Source organism: Oryx dammah, unplaced genomic scaffold, assembly GCF_014754425.2.
Source record: "Oryx dammah isolate SB20612 unplaced genomic scaffold, SCBI_Odam_1.1 HiC_scaffold_9, whole genome shotgun sequence".
Lineage (NCBI taxonomy): Eukaryota > Metazoa > Chordata > Mammalia > Artiodactyla > Bovidae > Oryx > Oryx dammah.
Window position 1 is genome coordinate 55,072,974 of NW_024070193.1, and position 22,372 is coordinate 55,095,345.

Below are 22,372 nucleotides of genomic sequence, written 5' to 3' on the forward strand. Positions count from 1 at the left end.
CAAATACTGATAATATCAAATATCCACAGAATAAAATACCCACAATCCCATAGTCATGTAAACACAGAGTAAAATGAATAAATAACAGGGGCTGGTGAGAGAAAGGACAGATATTTCCTAAGTATCTATGAAAAAATATGTAGAAGGGATAAGAAAAATAGAAAATCACCATTAAGCAAACATTGCAGTAATAATCGTTGTCTGTAAGAACTATTAATTGAATAAAAATCAGCAGGTAAAATTATTATTAAAAAACAGGCTTAGTCTCCTTATTAAACAGGTGTTTAGTAGAGACAGGTCAAAGTGCCTTCCCACAAGATATGTATTAATTACAAATGGAAAGGGTAATGTCTCCCCAGGGAGAGAGCTGGCGCCGCCTTCAGCGTGTGAAGAGAAGGGACAGCAGGCACACTGGCGCACCAGCCACACGCGGAGCCGAAGGCGCAGCACCATTTCTGTGGCATTCCTGCCTGGAAAGGCACAGTCCCAGTCTAACCACAGGAAGGCACCAGAGTGACCCGCAGGGAGAGGCTGTCTGTAAAATAACTGGTCTGAACTCTTGCCAAGGTCACGAAAGAAACAGGCTGAGTGACCATCACACGTTGAAGGAGACGGAGGTGGCCTGGACACCAAGGCAAGGTGGAATCCTGCTATGAATCCTGTTCCCCAATTCTGGGGACTTGGAAATACAAGCGAGTCCTAGAGATTAATTAAGGATATGGTACCAATGTCAATCTCCCATCTTTCACAGCTGTACTTGGTTTAGGTAAGAGATTAACAGGAGGGGAAGCTGGGTAAAGAGCATATGGGAACTCCCTGTACTCCTCACGCAATGATTCTGTGAGTCTAAAATTATTATGAAACAAAGGGTTAAACATAAAATTGGAGTTAGCTTGACTTGACTTAGCATCCAACCAGGAGCAAGTTAGGATATCTAAACTTCTAAGGTGAGACCTCAGATCCTGACGGTAACCACTGAGAGGAGGCTCAGAAAAGGATGAAGTGATGTGGACATCAGCCATGCCTATCTCCAGGAAGATAAGGGGACAATGCCCTCTAAAACATGACATCCCTGGTACCCCTGAAGAATGCTGCATTCCTCAATAACCTCTCTTCTCTACATTTTTCAAAACCTAAACAAATCCATCAAACCATTCTGCTTGTTTTCTCCAGCAAAGGAAAGTTAAGTCCATAAAAGTAAATTTTAAGTAAAATCTATTTTCTGGACCTTTTAATTCTGAAAAACCTTAAAATACAAGAAAAAAAATCAGATAATTTTCTGAATCATGGTTCTCATTTGATAAGCAGAAATGAATTCTTATAAATATTATTAGTGTTCCTCGCTTGCTAGATCTGTAGATACCAGTGGAGAGATAGGTCCAGGGAAAAGTAATTATATACTTCAGGAAAGGAGATAAAATGCTTTATGCTCCAAACCTGGCTTTCAGCTACAGAACCAGCTTTTTAGCACAATTAAGTGATTCCACATCATGCTGGAATATCTGTGTCCTACCAGATCTCAAACAGCTCTTCTGTATCCCTGAACTTGTGCTGAAGCAATGAGCACAACATCATTTGAAGGTGCACCAGGATGGTGGTCTACGCCTACCTCCCACGGCGTTGCAGCGAGACGTCATCTCCCAGAGCACCAGGGCCATGGAGTAGACATCCGTCTGCTTGAAGGACTCGACATTCTCCAGATTCATCCTGGACTCGAGGACCTCTGGAGCCATGTATCTCGCCGTTCCCACCTAAAGAAGAACACACACGGAGGCCCGTCATCCAACTCCAGGGGCAGATCTGCTTTCAAAATACGGCTAACGCTTGGCCCCCTACAGGACTAGTTAGTTGATCTTTAAAAAGCATGATGATTTTTAAGATAATGAGACCTGCATAGAAGGGCAGAGCTTATGTAATTTTTTAAAAAATAGGTTGTCTCTCCCTGAAAAACCTTGAAAGAATACAAAGAACAAATGCCAAAATAAGGAAATGGCAAAGCCCAGAGCTGCTGTGTCTAGGCTCAGGACACAAGATCATCATACCACGTGTGCCGTAACGTCCTTGCAGAGAACCTGAGACCACACTGGTGACTGATACTTTCAGTGTTTTTCCAAATTAAATATCTTTTCATTCTTGAAACTCCAAGATATGAGGTGAAAATAATAATTGCCAGGATTCTTTTTGCCCCCTGAGGGTTGCGTTAATCTTCTTTGTTCACCCCATGGCAGGTTCTAATGTGCCGAAGATGTCATATATTTACATAAAAGCTCTGCTAAGTGGAACTGTATGCAAGTATTTCCATTACAAGCTCAAATCTGGTCATTTTATAATTTTGATAGGCATGCTGTGTGATTTTATCTGACAGTATGAAAACACTGTGATACATAGGAAAAAAGAAATATTTCTAAGGAAAAAATCATTTCAGTGAGTGATAATGCAGCTTGTATAGACTGACTAAATAACAGTGAAGTCCTACCTTCCCAAGGATCCAGGGGAATGTTGATAATATTACTCCAAAATAATGCTTTTTATTGTCATGCATGAGAAGAAAATTTTCTTTTTAATAAGTCATTTCACGACTGGTCACCCTGGCACATGGATTCGTCCGAATTTCAACGTGCTTATCTCCTCACTGGATGTGCACCCCTGGAGGGCTGCCCGAGCAGTGACAAGGTGCTCCAAAACCACACCCCTCAGCCTGGTCAGAGGAGGTGACAGTGCTCCCAAGACGTCACTCTCAGTCACAGCCAAGCTTCTGGTGTGTGAAACACGGGGCCCATCTTTTATAAAGGATGACAGCAATGCTGTGTGTGTGCATGCGAAGTCGCTTCCGTCGTTTCTGACTCTTGCAACCCCATGGCCTGTAGCCCGCCAGGCTCCTCTGTCCATGGGATTCTCTAGGCAAGAACACTGGGGTGGGTGGCCATTTCCTCCTCCAGGGGATCTTCCTGACCCAGAGACTGAACCCGAGTCTCTCGTGTCTCCTGCATTGACGGGTGGGTCCTTTACCACTACTGCCACCTGGGACCCCCAGTGGTAACATCAGGCAGTTTCTAAGAGCTCCTTAGCCAAAAAAGGTTTCCATTTTAATCTGTGAGATGTTTCAAAAGCACTCTCCCTTCACCCAGTCACTCACTCACTCTATAGATACATATTGGTCTCTTTGCCTGTTCAAGGCCTTCTGTTGGATGTGACCAAAAGTATGTGGATTTGGACTTCAAGGAGACTGCCTTCTAAAATGGTTTTTTAAAAAAAGTAATATAAGGACCAAAAGCACAGAGCAGAAAGAGGCTGAGTACAGCCCTAAGGAAAAAGATATACCAGCAGTGCTTGAAGCAAAGAAAAAAAGTCTAAATGGACAAGAAATGAGGATTGACTCAAGGAGAAAATGGCTGTCCTGGATTGGGAAGGGTCCGAGAGCCAGGGGAGAGAAGTGCTGCTGGCTGTCGGAGGCAACCTGGCAGGAGAGCAGGGCACTTCCTGGGCTGAGTGGATCCCCTGGATGAGGTCAGAGTGCAGGGCAGATGGAGCGTGAGTGGGAGGGGCCAGCAGCAAGGGGCAGGGCCACCCTACCTGCCCACTGTTGGCCAGGTCATCTACCGACAGGGTGGGGTCCAGCCGCAGTGAGAGCCCGAAGTCGCAGAGGCAGCAGGTGAGGTCGCCCTTGACCAGGATGTTGGAGCTCTTGAGGTCCCTGTGCACGATGGGCATCTTGGGCCGGCCGCACAGGGTGTGGTCGCTGTGCAGGTGCGCGATGCCACGGGCCAGGGAGCCGCCCAGCCGGCGCAGGTCCTCCCAGCTGATGACGTGGCGCGTCAGGTACTCCTGCAGGTTGCCCTTGGCGTGGAAGGCGGTGATGAGCCAGTACTGCTTGCCCAGCTCCGTCTTGCGCTCCTCGGCCGTCAGGAACTGTAGGACGTTCTCGTGCTTGAGGTTGATGTCCGAGAAGATGTCCTTCTCCGTCTTCCAGGAGGCATACTCCTCGTAGGGGAAGATCTTGACGGCCACGGTCTCGAACTGCTCAGACGTGTTCTGCCTCAGCTTGGCCTTGTAGACCTCGGCGAAGCGCCCCTTGCCCACCAGGGTGTCCAGCTCGATGGGCAGCAGCTCCGTGTTGTGGTTGATGTTGTTGGCGCAGGTGGAGCTGATGTCGGAGCGGTCGTCCTCCAGGATGATGGCCAGGTGCTCGCTGAACTCCATCAGCTTGCGCGGCTTGCCCGAGTCCCAGGCTGGGCTCAGCTTCTGCTGCCGGTGGATGCGGTAGCAGTAGAAAGTGACGATGACTGCGATGGCAATGCCCAGCGGTGGCAGGAGGCTGACGCCTGTCACTTGGAAGATGACCAGCAGCAAGTCGGGGTTACTGCTGGTGTACTCTGGAGTGGAAACAGAGAAGCAGCGGGTCAGCAGGTGTGCCCTGGGAAGAAGTGGTCCGCACCCCAGGCACTGTGGGTTTTCCCATCAGCACAGTTTTTATGGACACAGTATGGTAAGTTTTTATTCCAGGCATGGATGCTTGGGTGTGCTTGTCCATCTGGCCATCTAGTCAGTGTTTTTTACTCTCCCCTCAAAACTTAGCTTGGAAATAAAAATTCACCATCAACCAATCAGAATTGAGAACAAGCTGATTACAAGCTTCCTCACTGGCCTTTAAAAGTGCTTTGCTGGCACTATTCACAATAGCCAGGACATACAAATAACCTAAATGTCCATCAACAGATGAGTGGATAAAGGTGTAGTACATATATACCATGGGGTGTCACTCAGCCATAGAAAGAATGAAATAATGCCACTGCAAGGTGCATGGATGGACCCAGAGGCTACCATACTAAGCGGCGACAGATACCATATGATATCACTTACATGTGGAACCTACCATATGGCACAACTTAACCTATCTACAAAACAGAAACAGACTCACAGACACAGAAACAGACTTATGGTTACCAAGAAGGGATGGGAGAGGGATGGAGTGCAAGTCTGGGTTAAGCAGATGCAAACTATTATACACAGGATGGATAAACAAACTCCTACTATAGCACAGGGAACTATGTTCAACATCCTGTGTCAAACCATAATGGAAAACAGTAGGAAAACGAGCACACAGACATATATATGTATATGTAACGGAGTCACTTTGCTATATGGAATTAACATTGTAAATCGACTATACTTCAATAAAATTTTAAAAAACAGGAAGAAGGAAAAATTTGGTGACTGAATCTTGAAAACCTAAGTTCTTACTCACACTGGCAGGCTGCATGGGACCCAGGGTAGGTGGGACTAGAGGCTGAAGTGTGACGGGAGAAAATGGTTGCAGGAAAAGATTGACCTACAGGAGATACAGAAACTCTTGTGGAGATGCAGATGGTCCCTGTTACCCAGCAAAGAATGAGCCTCGAGATCAAGACTGAGGGCACAGATAAAATGATGCTGATGCAGTGCCAGCACCAGATACCGCAGCCGCCGCTGCAGAAGACAACATTCCTCTCCTGTAACTCCGCCTCTACTATCTGGACTATCCAATGGGAATGTGTTCTTCAAGTGGACACCTGTCTGTAACAACATAACATGTCTTATAATTACATGTGTTTGATTCTCTGCTTGTTCCTCCCGTGAGAAAGTCAGCTCTACAGGGGCAAATCTAGAGGTACTGATCACCACACTCTACTCAGCAGCTGGCGCAGGGCACTTAGATGCTGAGCAGATGTTTCCTGTAGAAGCTCGATGAATGATTAATGAGACCACGTCCCTCCCTTCTTGGATAAAGGGGATGCGGTACATATAGACAACAGAATATGACTCAACCATAAAAAAGAACAAAATGCCATTTTTGCAGCAACATGGATGGAGCTAGAGATTGTCACCCTTAGTAAAGTCAGACGGAAAGACAAACACAATATGTTATCACTTACATATGGAATCTAAACTATTACACAAATGAACTTATCTCTGAAACAAACAGAATCACAGACATAACAAACAGACCTGTGCTTGCCCGAGGGAGAGGGTTGGGGAAGGGATGGATTGGGAGTTTGGGGTTAGCAGATGCAACCTAGTATGTATACGATGGATAAATAACAAAGTCCTACTGTTTAGCACAGGAAACTATATTCAGTATCCTATGATAAACCATAATGGAAAAAAATAGGAAAAAGGGAATGTATATATGTATAAATATATTCCTTTATATATACATATTGGAATGTACATATATATATGTATAACTGAGTTAATTTGCTGTACGGCAGAAATTAACACAACACTGTAAATCAACTAGACTTCAATTTTAAAAACTCCCTCCCATTCTCCACGCTGTTCAGCAGGGGTCGGCAAACTATGGCCCCAGGGGAAAGGGGCTGCTCTAGTTCAGCCTCAAGAGGGATGGATTTTCCATTTTTAAAGGGCTGTTTAAATTAAAAAAAAAAAAGACACTAAGTAGCTCATACAACAGAGCTCACTTCTGGCCCTAAAACATCTACTACCTGGCCCTTTACAGAAGAAGTCTGCTCGCCCCCCTTCTACTGGTGCTATTTTAACAACCTGCAATGGACCGGGGAAATCTGAAGACCTGTCTTGTTCCTCCAACATGAATATTCTTTTATGTATGAGAAAACAACTCAATGAAAAATTCCTAAATATTAATTGCATAATTATTTAGCTGTGTGTCCAATTCATTAAAGGGGGTAAAACATCCAAATGAACTGTTCATGTATCACTGATTATTTTCCAATTCCTGTCCATTTATGAAAAAGAACATTCCTTGCTGATTTCTAGTCTTTTTCGGGTTAAAGGAAACACAGAAACAGAAATCTGAAATTTACTGCTTAAAGAAGACTCTAGAAATCCCCCTTTCAATATCAGAAACCAAATGTTACCTTCCCCTCAAATTTCCTGTGATTTCTTTTTGAAAACCTACACATAAAAATTTGGTGGGGAGGGAATTATCTATTAACATCTGTCAGTCTTGAAACTTCAAAGAGGTGGTGAAAAACCCTAACAATAGCAAATCTGGCTGAAAGGAAGTTCTGGGATGTGGCTTTATCTAAACAGAAGCCACCCACACCCTCTCAGAGTTAACCCCTGAGTTGCTCCTAGAAAAACCAGCAGCTGTGGGTATAGCAGGTACAAGTCAGCTTCACCTTCACTCAGGGACCAGCAGGAAGTATTTCTTCTTGCCAACCCCCAATTACACATAGAAAAATAAACCGAATACAAATTATATACTTCTCTGTGTGCCAAGAGTTTTATATAATATTTATATTTAATTGACAGAAAACCCTATGAGATAGATATTGCTATTATTATAAACCCCATTCTGCAGATTCTCAGACTCTGATTAGAGATGCCTGCTCTTAACCCCATGCCATACTGTTTCTAAACTTCACATCACCGGGAGCCAATTAAGAATGCCTTTATACAAGCGCTCAATTTGATGAAGTGGTTATCTTCACTTGGGGCTGGCCTAAGTGACTTCAGGCCATCCACTAAGTGATCCCAGGGCATCCAAAGGGGCACCTTTGGGTGTGCAGACTGCTCCCTTCGGTTCTTAACGAAGAACCAGAGTTGAGCAGTGTTCCTGCCACTGTGCAAGTCTCTCCTGTCTGGGAATCAAAAGTCTTACACAAGGAACAACCTTAAACCTTTTTGCTTTCTTCTCTCAGCACCCAACATCACAGGACACAGCACGTAGGGAACTAGGATATAATTGCTGAACTACTGGTACTGAGGGAGGAGGCAGATGGGCCCCCCTGCAGGATAAAGCAACTGGAAATTCATTCTCTACTGACTAAAACTCTAAGACAAGAATAGCAGGACAATTAAGGGAGAAGGCTGGGCCCTGCTCAAACCACATACTTCTCATTCCGAAAGTCAGGAAACCTTCCCGACCACACGTGCACAGAAAAGCTCCCTGCAGGCCGGAGAGGGAGCTATGTCATGGGATGCTCTACCCAGAGGATCCATCTTGGCTAAGAGACGTGTGCGCACACTTGGGAGGATCCTGAGATATACCAAATACGGATTGTGAACCAGGCAAATCAAAATGACTGGCCAAAGGAAAACTGGGGAAAAATGCCCCATATAAGTGATTTAAACTGCCATGAGGATGCGACTCAGGGACTCTCCCTCTCAGTCTGCCTGTGTGTCGATCCATACATACTGTACTCTTTCCTGCTAATAAAACACTGCGCTGGCTTCACTGCGCTCCACCTTTGTGGAAGTTCTCTCCTGCAGAGCCGAAGGGCCAGGGCCCTTGTCAGTGACCACTGGCCTCGTGGCTACGGTCCAGTGCTTTTGCTGCTGCAGCCCAGCCCCAGTCTCTGGATGGGAACCCAAGCCCCGCTCCAAGACGCTGCAGGCCGAGGACGCCCGAGATCAAAGATCAGTACTCTCTATGAACTACTTGGACACACAGGTAACCAGTGCTCAGAACCCGAGGTTCACTTTACACTCCCTTGTTGCAACACGGGAAAACAGTAGCCACACTGAGTTCTGGGGTTCCTACAAAGGAGGGGATGCCTCCCAGGTGCACACAAAGGTGGCTCTCAGCCTCGGCTCCAGAGACAGAATTCAGTGGGCCTGTAAACTTGCGTGGGCAAAATGATACCTTTTATTTTCTCTAATCTTTAACTAAAATTTCACATTTCCCAGCATGAGCCATGCCATAACTTTGTCACCAAGAGAAACCACAGATATTTTTATGCCGTGTTAACGTTTCTTGCAGAGGCCTCAACGAATCCTCTATATGTAGCACTTAGCCATTCCAGTTTGTTCCATCTGATGCTAGATCTTGTTACTTAAACCATTACTATAGAAGCAAAGATTACTACATCACAAATTTCTTAAGTCCCTTGTATGGTTTAATTGTATGACTCTATGTTGGATTTTCTTTGAATTTCTGTGTGTGCTGTTTTAAAGACATCACTGTGAAGAGATCCACAGGCTTTGCTAGGAGTCCCAGCATGAACAGCATGCACAGCACCAGAGAGCTCTGGCAGAGTGAAGGCACTGAGTGCTGGTCTCTCTGCCTGGGTTTCCTGGAGCAGAAACTTCCAGACGCCTCTGTTTCTGCAGGAACTGAGTAAGGGAGAAATGGTGCCAACGAGTGTTCCTCCTGGGGTGGTGTGTTGTACCCCAGGGACAAGGGTAGATTTTGCCCTTGTGTGGGGAGCTCTGCAGTGGACAAGGATGGGAAACCCTCCTCTGAACTCTGTGAAGAACGGTGGAGGTAACCAACCCCTTATGGGTTTTACTGAGCTGAGTCCTGGGTCCCTCACTGTATCAGCAGCATCTCACTTTACTTCCCCAGCAGCCTTCTGTTCACTGCCTAGTTTACAGAGGAGGCTACGGGAGGGAAGGGAGGGGAAGGTGGAAAGGAGGGAAGGCAGAGTGAGCGTTGGAGTGGGCAGGGGAGAAACTGAGAGGGCCCCATTTCCTGCAGGTCTGATGGCTCCAGAGCCCGTGTTCTCTCCACACCACCAAGCTGTCTCCCCAGCAATGGACCCAACAGGCTGTTTCAGTTCAGTTCACTTGCTCAGTCATGTTGGACTCTTTGCGACCCCATGAATCGCAGCACGCCAGGCCTCTCTGTCCATCACCAACTCCCGAAGTTCACTCAAACTCACGTCCATAGAGTCGGTGATGCCATCCAGCCATCTCATCCTCTGTCGTCCCCTTTTCCTCCTGCCCCCAATCCCTCCCAGCATCAGAATCTTTTCCAATGAGTCAACTCTTCACATGAGGTGGCCAAAGTACTAGAGTTTCAGCTTTAGCATCATTCCTTCCAAAGAACACCCAGGGCTGATCTCCTTTAGAAAGGACTGGTTGGATCTCCTTGCAGTCCAAGGGACTCTCAAGAGTCTTCTCCAACACCACAGTTCAAAAGCATCAATTCTTCGGTGCTGACCACTGGAAAAACCATAGTCTTGACTAGGCAGACCTTTGTTGGCAAAGTAATGTCTCTGCTTTTCAATATGCTATCTAGGTTGGTAATTCCCCAAATTTCCAACCAAATGTGTCCCACATACAGGAGCCCAAGTAAGCTGCAAATAAAGAGCCATTTGCAAATGTCAGAATCTTGATAAATAAATATTTTTAAGGACAAATGTCAAAGATAAATGTTAGTATGCCATAAAAACATACAAACTGGCAGAAAACCTCAAGGGGAATGTCCTTGGTATAGGTTCCTCCTGAGTAATTTAAAAGTAAACAACTTGCCTAATCCCCCACACACACACCACAATGAAAAGAGGTCACTCCCAAGCTCTTTCAAGTCCTCTGTGAGGCCCAAATCCATCGCTGCTTGCCAAAAGGAACTTAACACTGAATCTCTATAATTTATTTTTTCTTCAAAAAAATCACATAGTGAAAAAGACATTAAACTAAGGTCAAGAGTGAAAATGCCTATATGGATTGCTTAATGCATCTGGATAAAAACCAAATCAGCAGAGCTGACCATGAGAGATGTGCGCTTACTTCGCTAGCTGAATTGGCTCTGCAATTCCTCTGACTCAGTGAAGCAGTCTGGGCAGAAATTTACCAAGGCACGAAGTGACCCAAGCAACAGAAAGGGCTACAGATGCTCGCTCTCTATGTGCCTCGGTGCACTGTTGAACACTGCAAGGCAACCACAGAGCTTCTTGAAGCCGGCAGTGAGACCCAACCACAGAGACTCCCCCATGCCAGCATGTGCATCTAAAGCAACAGGATATATATGCAACTGGCTGAGAGCCAAACAAGGAAGCTGTGCTCAGGAGAGAGAGGCTGGGGGAAGGGAGAATTTCCTGTCTAAAACCACTGGGTTAATGGTGATATTTAAAACTACAGCTTTCATTTACTGAGAACCTACTAAATGCCAAGCACTGGTTTCATGTGGATCATTTTGAAGTCCTGTAGCCACGCTGCTGGATCTGAATCAGGTCTCATTTCCCAGACACACACACGGGAATACTGTGTGAACAGTGGAGGCTGGCGTGGCAGGTCACTTCCTAGACACACACACGGGAATACTGTGTGAACAGTGGAGGCTGGCATGGCAGGTCACTTCCTAGACACGCGCACGGGGATCCTGTGTGTACAGCGGAGGCTGGCGTGGCAGGTCACTTCCTAGACACGCGCACGGGGATCCTGTGTGTACAGTGGAGGCTGATATGGCAGGCAGTGGCCAGCTGCAGGGGGAATGTCCCTCAAGAGGGATGCTGACGGTAGCTCCCAGGATCTTCAGCCAACAGAGGGTTCAAAATGAACTTTTAGAGAAAGGACCAGAGTATACAGTCAAAGAGAAGGAAAGAGAGTAAAGAGAAACACTGAAATCAGAGGAATGGAAAACAAAGACACAGGAGGGATCAGCAACACTCTGGATAGACTCTGCTGCAGTGACCAACACAGCAGATGAACCTTGGTGACACTGATGTGCAGCGAAGGGCAGACAGAGGCCTGGGGACACAGACTCTCAGGCACCGGAAAAACTTTTTGCCAGTAAGTTTGAAAACTTAAACAATACTGGTCAACGTCCTAAAAATTAATATGTGTAATTTACTAAAACTGAGCCCAAAAAATTGAATAATCTTACAAACATTAAAGAAATTGAGTAGTTATAGAGTACAACTGTAATTTCGAATCTTTTTTAAAGCCCATGATTCACTGTCAAATTTCTTAGTACCAGTGACTGGATACACATGTCAGAGTTTGTTTTTTGCAGAATTGTCAACCCCCTAAACTTCCTACAATAAAAATGCCAGTGGACTTTTTATAGAAATGTTTGACCATTGTCAAAACAAGTGGGGAACCATCAGATATATCCAGAATGTGCCTCAATGAAATCAGTGGTCCACCTGTTTAAAGTCAAAGTCACAAAAAATCAGAGACACATGGAAGAGTCAGAACAACTGAAGGCCATGCCTGGTCCTTGACTGGACCAGCAATGACCTCACTGCTTTGGGGAAACTGAACTGTGACTGTAATATACCCCCACTCCTGAAAATACCCACGGGGATGAGAAGGCGGCAAATGGAAAGGGAAAAGGTACACAGGGGCTCATGGTTGCATTCTTTCAGCTTATCTGAAAGTTTCTTTTTTCCCAGTAGAAACTGGGGAAGAAAGTATCCAAAAACATGGGAGCAACAATGTTCCCCTCAAAGCCCCTAATACACACCCATCTCAGATGAAGTTGAGAGCCACCAAGCTTTCAAGGATAGGTCATTTCAATGTCACCCAAACTCAGTAAATAGGAAAAGCACTGTGTCTCATACTTTGAAAACAGGACGACCAGAACCAAAAAGAATATATGAAAATTACAGAACAATCTCACTCACATACTACGATTTGAAAAATGAATTCTAAATAAAATTGGTGTGTTGTGCAGTGCTAAGTTGCTTCAGTCATGTCTGACTCTTTGCGACCCTATGGCCTGCCAAGCTCCTCGTCCATGGGATTCTCCAGGCAAGAATAACTGGAGTGGGTTGCCATGCCCTCCTCCAGGGGGATATTCCTGACCCAGGGATCAAACCCTTGTCTCTTATGTCTCCTGCATTGGCATTCATACCACTAGCACCAAGAATAAAAATGTTAGCAATCCAAATCCAGCCAAAGCTATAAAAGTATTATTTTAAATTAAAAACAAATATGCAAAGAAAACAACTCCTATCACTGACCACACTAATAATTTAAAGGAGAAAAAAAAATGTATGATCAATTCGGTAGATACAGAGAAAGTATATGATAAAGCAAAAGGCCTCCATAAGGAATACATACCAACAATCTTCAGCAAACCTTATTCTAATGGGGATATTTCAAATGCATTCCTTTGAAAAACAGCTCAGGCACTGAGGCCAGCTAGAGCTATTTCTACTCAACATGACTTACATCCCGACCAACCAGTACTGGGAGGCAGAATGGTGGAATGTGCCATACCAGGTAAGAAGGTCTACCCAGATAGGCTCATCTCACTTGGTCCTTTACACCTGATCAGTGTTGTTTAGTCTCCAAATGTCACTGGGCTTGCTCATCTACTGTATGAACAGAGCCACTCACAGGCAACTGCCTTTCTGATGATACAATTTATATGTAAGGGATGATGTGGCATCAGGAAGACAAGCTCACAATATTTAAAGCACTCTTCATTCAGTCCAAAAACCCTATTATTTCCAAAGAGACCAACACAAAGTACATTTTGTTAAAACGGCTTGAGAAGTTTTATCCCAAGTGTCCTGTATATCCCCAAATCATATCTCTGCCCTGCTGTGTTGGCTGCCTGGGGTTTAAGGTCACCTTTTGTACAGGACATTACCCAACAGTGACTGAATTTCAAATCCTGAATTTCAACTCCTTGCAGCCCTTGAAGGGAAACTTCTCTTGAGCTTTCCAAGTCTACAATCTAAGAAAGGTATTGTACTTTTCATGTTACTTCTTTGCCTCTAAACCAGACACTACATCGAGCTGAGATTCGATTTCATGATTTTCTTAATACACACTTACAAGTTGCCTTTATTGACAATTTGAAGAAAAAATTGTCAATAGAAGTCTAGAAAAAAAAGTTCTAGACTTAAACTAGTAATATTTTACCAGGCAATAGAAACCCCTAAGAATAATCAAAGTAGATTCTACAGTGGCAGTCCAGTGATGGGACTCTGTGCTTTCACTGGCAAGGGTCTGGGTTCTATCCCTGGTTGAGAAATTAAGATCCCACAAGCCATGCAGCATGGAAAGAAAAAAACAAAACCAAAACCTGCCAGTTATCATTCTGTATACTTAGGGGAAGCAGCGTGGTAGAAGTTGGTTTTCAAGAACTTGGGATTCTGAAGCTTTTGCACAGCAAAAGAAACAAAAAGACAACTCAGAGAACGGGAGACAAGGTCTGCAAATGAAGCGACCCACAAGGGATTAATCTCTAAAACATGCAAAGAGCTCGTGCAGCTCAATATTAAGAAAAAAAAAAAATCAAAAAAGCGGGCGGGGTTGTTCCTGGTAGCTCAGTGGTGAAAAATCCATCTGCCGATGCAGGGGATACGGGTTCAGCCAGACACAGGAGGATCCCACAGCCCGCGGAACAACTGAGCCTGCGTGCCACAACTACAGAGCCTGTGCTCAGGAGTCCCAGAGCCACAGCTACTGAGCCAACAGGCCGCAACTCCGGAGGCCCACATGACCTGGAGCCCAGTCTCTGCGACAAGAGAGGCCCGTGCACCGCGACGAGAGAAGCCCGTGCACCACGACGAGAGACGACCCAGCACAGCCAGAAGTAAATATTTTTTTTAATTCTGAAAAAAAATGAGAAGAGCTAAATAGACATATTTTCAAAGAAGACATATGTATATCCAAAATGCACATGAAAAGATGATCAGTACTTTAATTATTAAATAAAAGCGAATCAAACCTACAATGACGTACCACCTCCCATTGATCAGAATGGCCATTATCAAAAAATCTAGAAACAAGAAATGCTGGAGAGGACGTGGAGAAAAGGGAACCGTCCTACACTGTTGGTGGGAATGTAAATTGGTAACAGCTACTGTGGAGAACAGTATGGAGGTTTCTTAAAAACAAAGCTATCATACAATCTGGCAATCTGACTCCTAGGCATGTATCTGGAGAAATATGTTATCCCATGTAGCACTATTTACAATCGCCAAGACATGGAAGCCACCACAATGTCCATCAACAGTAAAAGAAGGCATGGTGTGTGTGTGTGTGTGCGTGTGTGTGCGTGCATGTGTGTGTGTGTGTGTGTGTGTGTGTGTGTGTGATGGAATAGTACTCAGCCATTAGAAAGAATGAAATAATGCCATTTGCAGCAACATGGGTGGACCTGGAGATGATCACACCAAGTGAAGTAAGTCAGACAGAGAAAGACGAATTTCATATGATATCACTTCAGGTAGAATCTAAAAACCGATACAAATGAACGAATTAACAAACCAGAAACAGACTCCGAGATTTCAAAAATAAACTTAGAGTTACCAAAGGGGAAAGTGTGGGAGAGGGGATAAATTAGGAATATAGGATTAGTAGGTACAAACAATTGATACTACATATAGAACAGGTAAACAATTAAGGACCCATATAGCACAGGGAACTATATTCAATACCTTGTAATAATCTACAGTGGAAAAGAATGTGTGTGTGTGTATATGTATATATGTATATATAACTGAGCCACTTTGCTGCACACCTCAAACACCCACAGCACTGTAAATCAACTATACCTCAATTAAAAAAAAAAAAAAAAAGCAGGTAGAAGGCTATGGAGGGAGTCAGTCTGGCTATACTAAGAGAAGAGAGGCAGGTGCTTTTTGGCTATCTGGTTTGAATTCTGTTTTCCCAGAGGCAAAACACAGTTTTACCACATATCTAGTGATGTTGGACCCAGTTATAATAAAGATGTTGAAAGTGAACAAAAGGTACCAACATCCCGTAAACATTTACTGGGTAAGTTCCAAGTGTGTTCACTCAACAAACAAGGGAAGCATTACTGAGTCACAGCCCTGGCCCCTAGAGGACATGGATCCCTAGAAGAAAATATACAGGCTATCGTAAGAAGCAAAGCAAACTGCCTCCTTATTCTGCGACATCCACATCCTATTAGCTTTCCTCTGTTCTTGCCCCGTCTCTCCCTTACGTCCTCATCCATCATACTACATATATACTTTCTAATCCGGGAGTTACTATATATACATACTTTCTAACTTGGGAGTTCCAAAATTTTGTATATTTTCTCATCTTTAAAAATACTGACGGCATGGTACAAAAAGAATCTCCTGGAACGCTGCTGTTCAGGGTATGCCCTCAGACCAGCGCAGTCAGCAGGCACCAGCTGGGGACTTGGGGAAACTCCGCATCTCACCCTGCAGCAGCAGCCCTGCGTGTGAGGGAGTCCTCTATGAGACTCACTTACACACTCCGGTTTGAGAAGCACTGCTTCAGCGAACATCCCTTGGGAGTCTGCCACAGACAGGACTTGTTGGCAAAGCCCTAGGACAACCATACACTGCCAGCCAATGAGAAAATGGCCCATGAGAATGTTCTAGTAGAAAAACTGCAGGGGGAGTGCAGAGAGAGAGATAATTCCCTATCCATCATCTCAAGAAAAAGTAAACAAATTCAGCCAAACAGTAAAAAACCATTTTAATTAAACAACAGAAGGCCAGGAGCTCATGCAGGGCCTAATTAAACTTCCAGCATGTGGACAGCATTGTTTGACACTAGACAGACTTCGAGAACACTTTTTCCCCAAATGATGAATTCTCTCCAGCCCATGTGATTGCTTTCTTCTAACTACATATTTCAGAAGTAAGTTTTGCCTCCCTCCTCACATCCCACTCCAGTCTCCATTACTTACTTCTTCCCTTCCTCTCTCCCCCGAAAAGGGCCTTTCAGGCAGTCTACTCCAGGATGACACCTCTTCAGAACACTCCTGAGAGGTGCAGAGGAAACCTGCCATCAAAGTAACCACAGCAGGACTCCACTCCTCTATAAGTCACCCCATACTCTACACCCCGACAGACATCTTAGGAGAAAGTCTTAACACTGGGTTATTCTAAAACACACTCTTTATAATCAGGTATGGCCTTCCCATAAGCCCGCTTACCAGCTTTCCTGCTATTCTCTGAAGCAAAAGATGACACAGTGCCTCCCTCTGCTATGGGATGGGAGTTCTCAAACTGTTGCTGGGCATTTAGCCCATTTCCCTAAATCATCTTTTTCAGGCTCAACATCTCTATTTTCTTCAGTCACTCCTGAAAAGACCTATTTATCACACTCATATTTATCAGACCCTAAAATCTCCCCACCCAGCAAGAAGCAGGCACCCCATATACGCTGGGTCCTTTTTCTGAGTATAGTGATCTGTTCTCCGAAATCATTCTTGTTCCTCAAGATTCTCTGTGACGTTTCACCAGACCCAGCTCCACCACGTGGAATGTAGTAACGCAGGACACCCACCGCTCTTAGCAAGGCATGAAGACGACTCCTAGCTTGTGTGCTCTTGTCTCCCTTACGCTGTCTTCACCAAGTCTCCAGTTTCAAAATGACCTGAACTCACCTCTGAACCCGCTGAGCAGATGCCGAGCCTGCATTCTGATAAGCTGCTTACTTGCCATCAACTGTGTGATGGACAGGCCTCGTCTCATACGTGTGTTTGGCCCGGTTTCCCACGTGGTCATTTCAGGCAGGCAGAGCCCGGGTCCTGTCCCCGTTGGCAGCATTCCTGCCCCTGTGCTGCTTGTCCCTCCCGCAGGAGACAGGGCCTACAAGGAGCCAGGCTCTGCCTGCGACGCGGACACATCTCATGACCGTCTTTTCTCCATGGGCTGACCACGCTCTCTGGAGCAGGATCTCCTCACCCCCTTGTCCAGGGAGAGTCCTCCGGGCGCTCACTCAGCCTGGGCTTGGTGTAGACCCCCCTCCTCGCTGCTGCCCCAATTCTCTCATTCTGCTCCTTGGCTGGAAAAGAACAGTCTGGGCCGTATCATCTACCCTGTCTCAGGGCCCTTCGCGTTTTCGCGAGACCTTAAGGTAGAGAGGCTGGGCTGGAGTGACCGCACTACCTTCTCCAACAGGGCGGCCAGAAGGCTTTAGGAAAGCACATCAATTGTGCACAGTACCAACACCTGCCTCGTTACCAAAACACCTCCACCCCCGGCCTTCCCTTTGGCTCCGCCTGAAGCACGCTCTGGCTGGTTTTCGGCCCCCACCCCTGCCATCTCTCCTCAGGGCTGCAGATGCACCACCCGGACTGTGTCATTTCACCGGTTCCGAGATGCCCACCCTGGCCTCGTTCCAAAGCGCGTGCTCGTGGAGTGCGGCGAGCGCTGTGATAGCCTCTATAAGGGGATCGGGCTCTTCCCCAGGGAAGGGCTGACCCAGGTGTGTGGCCTGCTTGTTCTTCTGCTCCTCTGGCCTTAAGGGCTGAATCTGGCTACTTCCTGTGGTGGCCGCCACTCTAATTGTTCCCATCCTCTTTCAGGTTATATGGGGAACAGGATGAAAAATATAAATCCCTTTGGCAGAACAAACTGTCTTGAATTCAGTGGTTTCCAACACTGGCTACATATTAGAATATCTTGGTGAGCTGGGGTTTTTTGTTTTGTTTTTTTTTTTTTTAATCCTGACACCAGGCCCCAGACCAATTAAGTCCAAAACTGCAGGGCTAAGACCCAGTTAATGAGTCATTTTTTAAAGCTTCTCAGGTGTTTCCAATGTGCAGCCAAGGCCGAGACCGACCTCATCCTGACAGCAGACTAGGATACGACCCCAGAAAAAGAGAAGTCGTGAAAAGAATTTCAGTCACCAAGTGGAGGGTCCCTTGTTCCTGACACTGAGCCAGCGACAGAGGTGTGTATATATTTTTTAAAGTAGAGAAGCAAATATGTATTGTTTCTTTAAAAGTTAATATTAGCTTTTGTAAGGCATAATTATTGCTGGGAACATTGAAATTTTACATAATTAGCAACGAGCAAGAGTTATTTGAGGATCAGAAAAGGTTTTCTGAAAAACCAGTCAGCCAGATATCCAACTAGAGGTAAATACAGCCTCTGGGGTTCAGAACGGGCGGAAATGAGGGTCAGTTTCCCAGTGGCTCGCTAACTCCAGTGTTTTTCCACTGGTGGGACATTGGGGTACTTGGAAAGGAGCAAACAGTCTCCTGGCCCCTTTTCACCGTCACCCATCTGTGTCTTGTTTACAGAACACGAGGCGGCGGCTGGGAGAGGGGAGACTTGTAACAAGGCCAGCCCCACTGGCCCAAGCATCTCACTGGCCACTCACATCCAGGGGCTGGGACTCGAGACAGACTGCGTCCTTAATGGATTCCACTCGGCTGTGATTCACGTCAGAATGAGGTTCCAGGGTAGAAATATTCACAGCCGGCAACCACACATGGCCTCAAAGCATCTCTGTTTACTTTGCTGCTTAGGGAAAAGGGGAAAAAAACTACAGAAGCCAGTTGCTTTGCCTGAAGACACTTCAAATACACGCTAAGCCTCACTGGACTGAGTCACTGTACCCTCCGGCATGTACGATCTTTATCATCTCCTTGACCAGACATGGGCTGTACTCGGGGATTCGGGGGTGCTTCTAAGTCATTCATGATCCAAGGCTCTTTCAGCACTGAGTCATCACCTCAAATAACTGATTTCTTTTCCCAGGAATGAGACGTGGAACTTTAATCCATAATTGTCTTTCTCATCTAACAACTTTTCTCCACCACGTTTCCACACTTACTGTTTTCCTTTTCCTTTGAGACCAGAAAGTAAATCTGCTTTGTTTTCCTTGAAACAAAAAGGCCCAGCTGGCGAGGCGGCTATTTTGAGTGGCGAGGGCGCGCTCACAGGCAGCAGCACACCCAGGGCCGCCCGGCACCAGCATTCTGCTGCTGCTTTACCGGCAGAAACTAGGCTCTCCCCCTCGGAACCAGCCCCTGCCTGCTGGAGCAGAAGGAACGCAAAGTGAGACTGGAGAGGAAGGAGGCAGCACATCCCAGCCCTCCCTGCCTCACAGACCAAGACGCACCCACAGAGCGTGCAAGGCACGTGGTCCACACACGGAGTGGGTCTGCTGGGTGGCGCGAAGCGACAGGATTAAGGGCACACAGGTCCACGGGGACCCAGCTCGCTGAGATGATCTGCTAGCAAGTTAAACAGAGACAGGAAACCGCGTGTCTGATACTGTAAAAAAAAGTCATCTGTCTTCCTGCCAGCTTTAGGCTTGCAAACCAAAGAGTCTGTTTTCATTTAAAAGAAACTCGACAACAATGAGAAAGGAATGATGGAGACTCTGTGGCTACCAGGAGCCCCGGCCCCTTGCGCTCGGCCTCTGGGGTACCTTGGGGCCTGCAGGCAGCTCGCGGGCAGCCAGCTGCACTCACATTGCTGCGTGGATGCTGCATCGCTGTTTAACCACATAGGGTGAGCTCTGAGTCAGAGTGGTTTCTAGAGCCCCGGTTTCTAAGTTAATTAGATATAACTGACGTATTTACTGACAGTTCCATCCTGTAAAAATATAAAATCTCATGCAACCTAGAGATAGATGCAGTCAGGGGAAAGGCCAAGAAAAATTAAGAATGGGAGCTGGAATCAAGACAAATGGAAAGTAGATGCAGAAAAACTGGCAAACGTGTGATGTCAGTATACAAAATCCACACCAACATACTTGCCAGAAGCATGACTCAAGCTCTTCTGGTAGCACTGTAGGGAGAAATACAGTAAAACGTGACATCCGCATCAGGGGCTGGCCCGAAGCCATGTTTTGTAAATAAAGTTTTATTAGAACACAGCTGTGTCCTACTTGTTTACATACTGCCTGTGGCTGCCACAGAGGCTCTCTGGCCTGTGAAGCCCCAAATAATCAGGAACTGGTCCTTTAGCAAAGAAGTTTGCTAATCCCTGCTCTATCTGAAGCTCTCTATGCTTCAAGCTGTCCTGAAGATCAGAAGCAAATATACCCTCATGAAGGGAATAATCTTTCCAAGGCAGAGAGCTGAGAGAAATTTCTCCCGGCTTTCTCAGCAAGGTGACATGCAGAGAATAGTTTCCTCAACAGCGTTCTTGACAGATTTCCTCTGATTCCCAGGGCTGTTGCTGATGATGGACAATACCTATACACGTGTCTGCTGAAGGAATTTTCTGGAAGGAGAATGCAACACGACGTTGGTACAAAGCGCCTCATTCCTCTGGCTAAATCCAAAGACAAGATTCAAATGGATCAAAGGAAACAACAGTGACTCTTTACAGCCAGAACGTGTAGCACACCTGCTCTCTGCCAGGCCTTATTCTACGTTCCACACATGAATAAACATATTTATCCTCACAGAAATCCTATTCAAAGTGAGCACTGTTTTCTATCTCCATTTTTCAGAGGGGAAAACTGAAACTGTTTCATCCAAGGACAAACCACTTATACATGGCTTAGCTGGGATCTGAACCCAGAAAATCTCCCTGGGGAGACCACGATCATCTCAAAAGATGAGCATCCCACTAGTCATCATTTGTGAAGATCAGTCCTCTCCCAAGCCCGTGAACGGTACAGCCTCTGGATGAGCTTCCTGCCTCGGACTGGCTGAATGGGAAGTCTGGGTACAGTTCAGTGACCAGGTGCCTGTCCATAGCCTTGCAGAGGGTGAGACAGTTGTTAACAAGCAACCCTCCCACCCCCGAACATGGGAGGTTGATGGTATTCCCTCAAAAACAGACCAAATTATCCAACTCTCCCACAGACACATGGTGGAGACCCACCTGTGAAATCTTGGGAAATTTATACATCACTCTCTAAAAACCCATTTCTTTGTGGGTAAAATGAAAAGAGTTTGGACGAGCTAACTGCATGGGCTTCCTTTCAGCATAAAAAAGTTATGGCCCTAAAAAGGACTGAGATGACAAGCGCTGCCGAGAATGTGAGGAAAAGGGACCTCCCTATACTGTCGATGGGAACGTAAGCTGGTGCAGTCGCCGTGGAGAGCAGTACGGAGGCTCCTCAGAAAAAGAGAACCAGCATTTCCATTTGACCCAGCAATTCCACTCCTGGGCGTTTATCCAAAGAAACAAAACCAGGATCTCAATGAGATACCGGTACTCCGTACTCACTGCAGTGTCATTAACAGTCAGCAAGACGTGGAAGCAACCCCAGTGTCCGTTAAGGGATGCATGGATAAAGATGTGCTGTGCATACCCGATGGCGTGGTATCCAGCCACGAAAAAGAGGGGAATCCTGCTGCTCGTAACACTACAGACAGACTTTGAGGACATTATGCTAAATGAAATAAGCCAGACAGAAAGACAAATACCTCGTGGTATAATTTACATGTGGAATCTTAAAAAAAAAAAGCTAACTCATAAAAACAGAAAAATGGTTGCAGATTGCAGTGTTATAGTTAGTGCTTTTTAACCACATTAGAGATAAACTTAGGTCCAATTGAATCCAAGAATACACACATTTAACATAAGCAAAATAAATGTGAAAAAGTCAGCAAAAAAAAAAAAAAGAAAATGGTGGTTGCCATGGGCTGGAGAATGGGGGAATAGGGAGAGGTTCTTAAAAGAGTACAAACTGTCAGCTCTAAGATGAATGAGTATTGAGGATCTGGTGTAAAACATGGTGACTACAGGTGATAACATTATTGTACAACTGAAATTTACTAAGAGAGTAGAACTTAAATGATCTCACACACAAGACAAATATGTGAGGTGATGGATATGTGAATTGCCTAGATGGGGGCGGTGGGGAGTGGAAATCCTTGCACAAAGTATATGCATATCAAGTCACCATGATGTACACTTTAAATATGTACAACTTTATTTGCTAAATATACCTGAGTAAAGTTGGAAAAAATGGTACAGTATGATGTCAAAAGTTATGCCTGTAGCAAAGCAGTGCGCCTGAAAGC

At 45.6% G+C, this 22,372-nt stretch overlaps 1 protein-coding gene across 2 annotated transcripts in view; it reads right to left on the bottom strand.

Moving 5' to 3' along the window:
- The window catches only part of TGFBR2 (transforming growth factor beta receptor 2), an 89,006-nt gene that overhangs the window by 21,102 nt on the left and 45,532 nt on the right, over nucleotides 1-22,372 (bottom strand). For both annotated transcript variants that reach the window (XM_040246330.1, XM_040246331.1), the window contains exons 4-5: nucleotides 3,574-4,373; nucleotides 1,610-1,751 (exon numbers count right to left, since the gene is read on the bottom strand). In XM_040246330.1, the coding sequence (XP_040102264.1) occupies nucleotides 1,610-1,751; nucleotides 3,574-4,373 (942 nt within the window). The remainder of the gene's footprint in view (nucleotides 1-1,609; nucleotides 1,752-3,573; nucleotides 4,374-22,372) is intronic.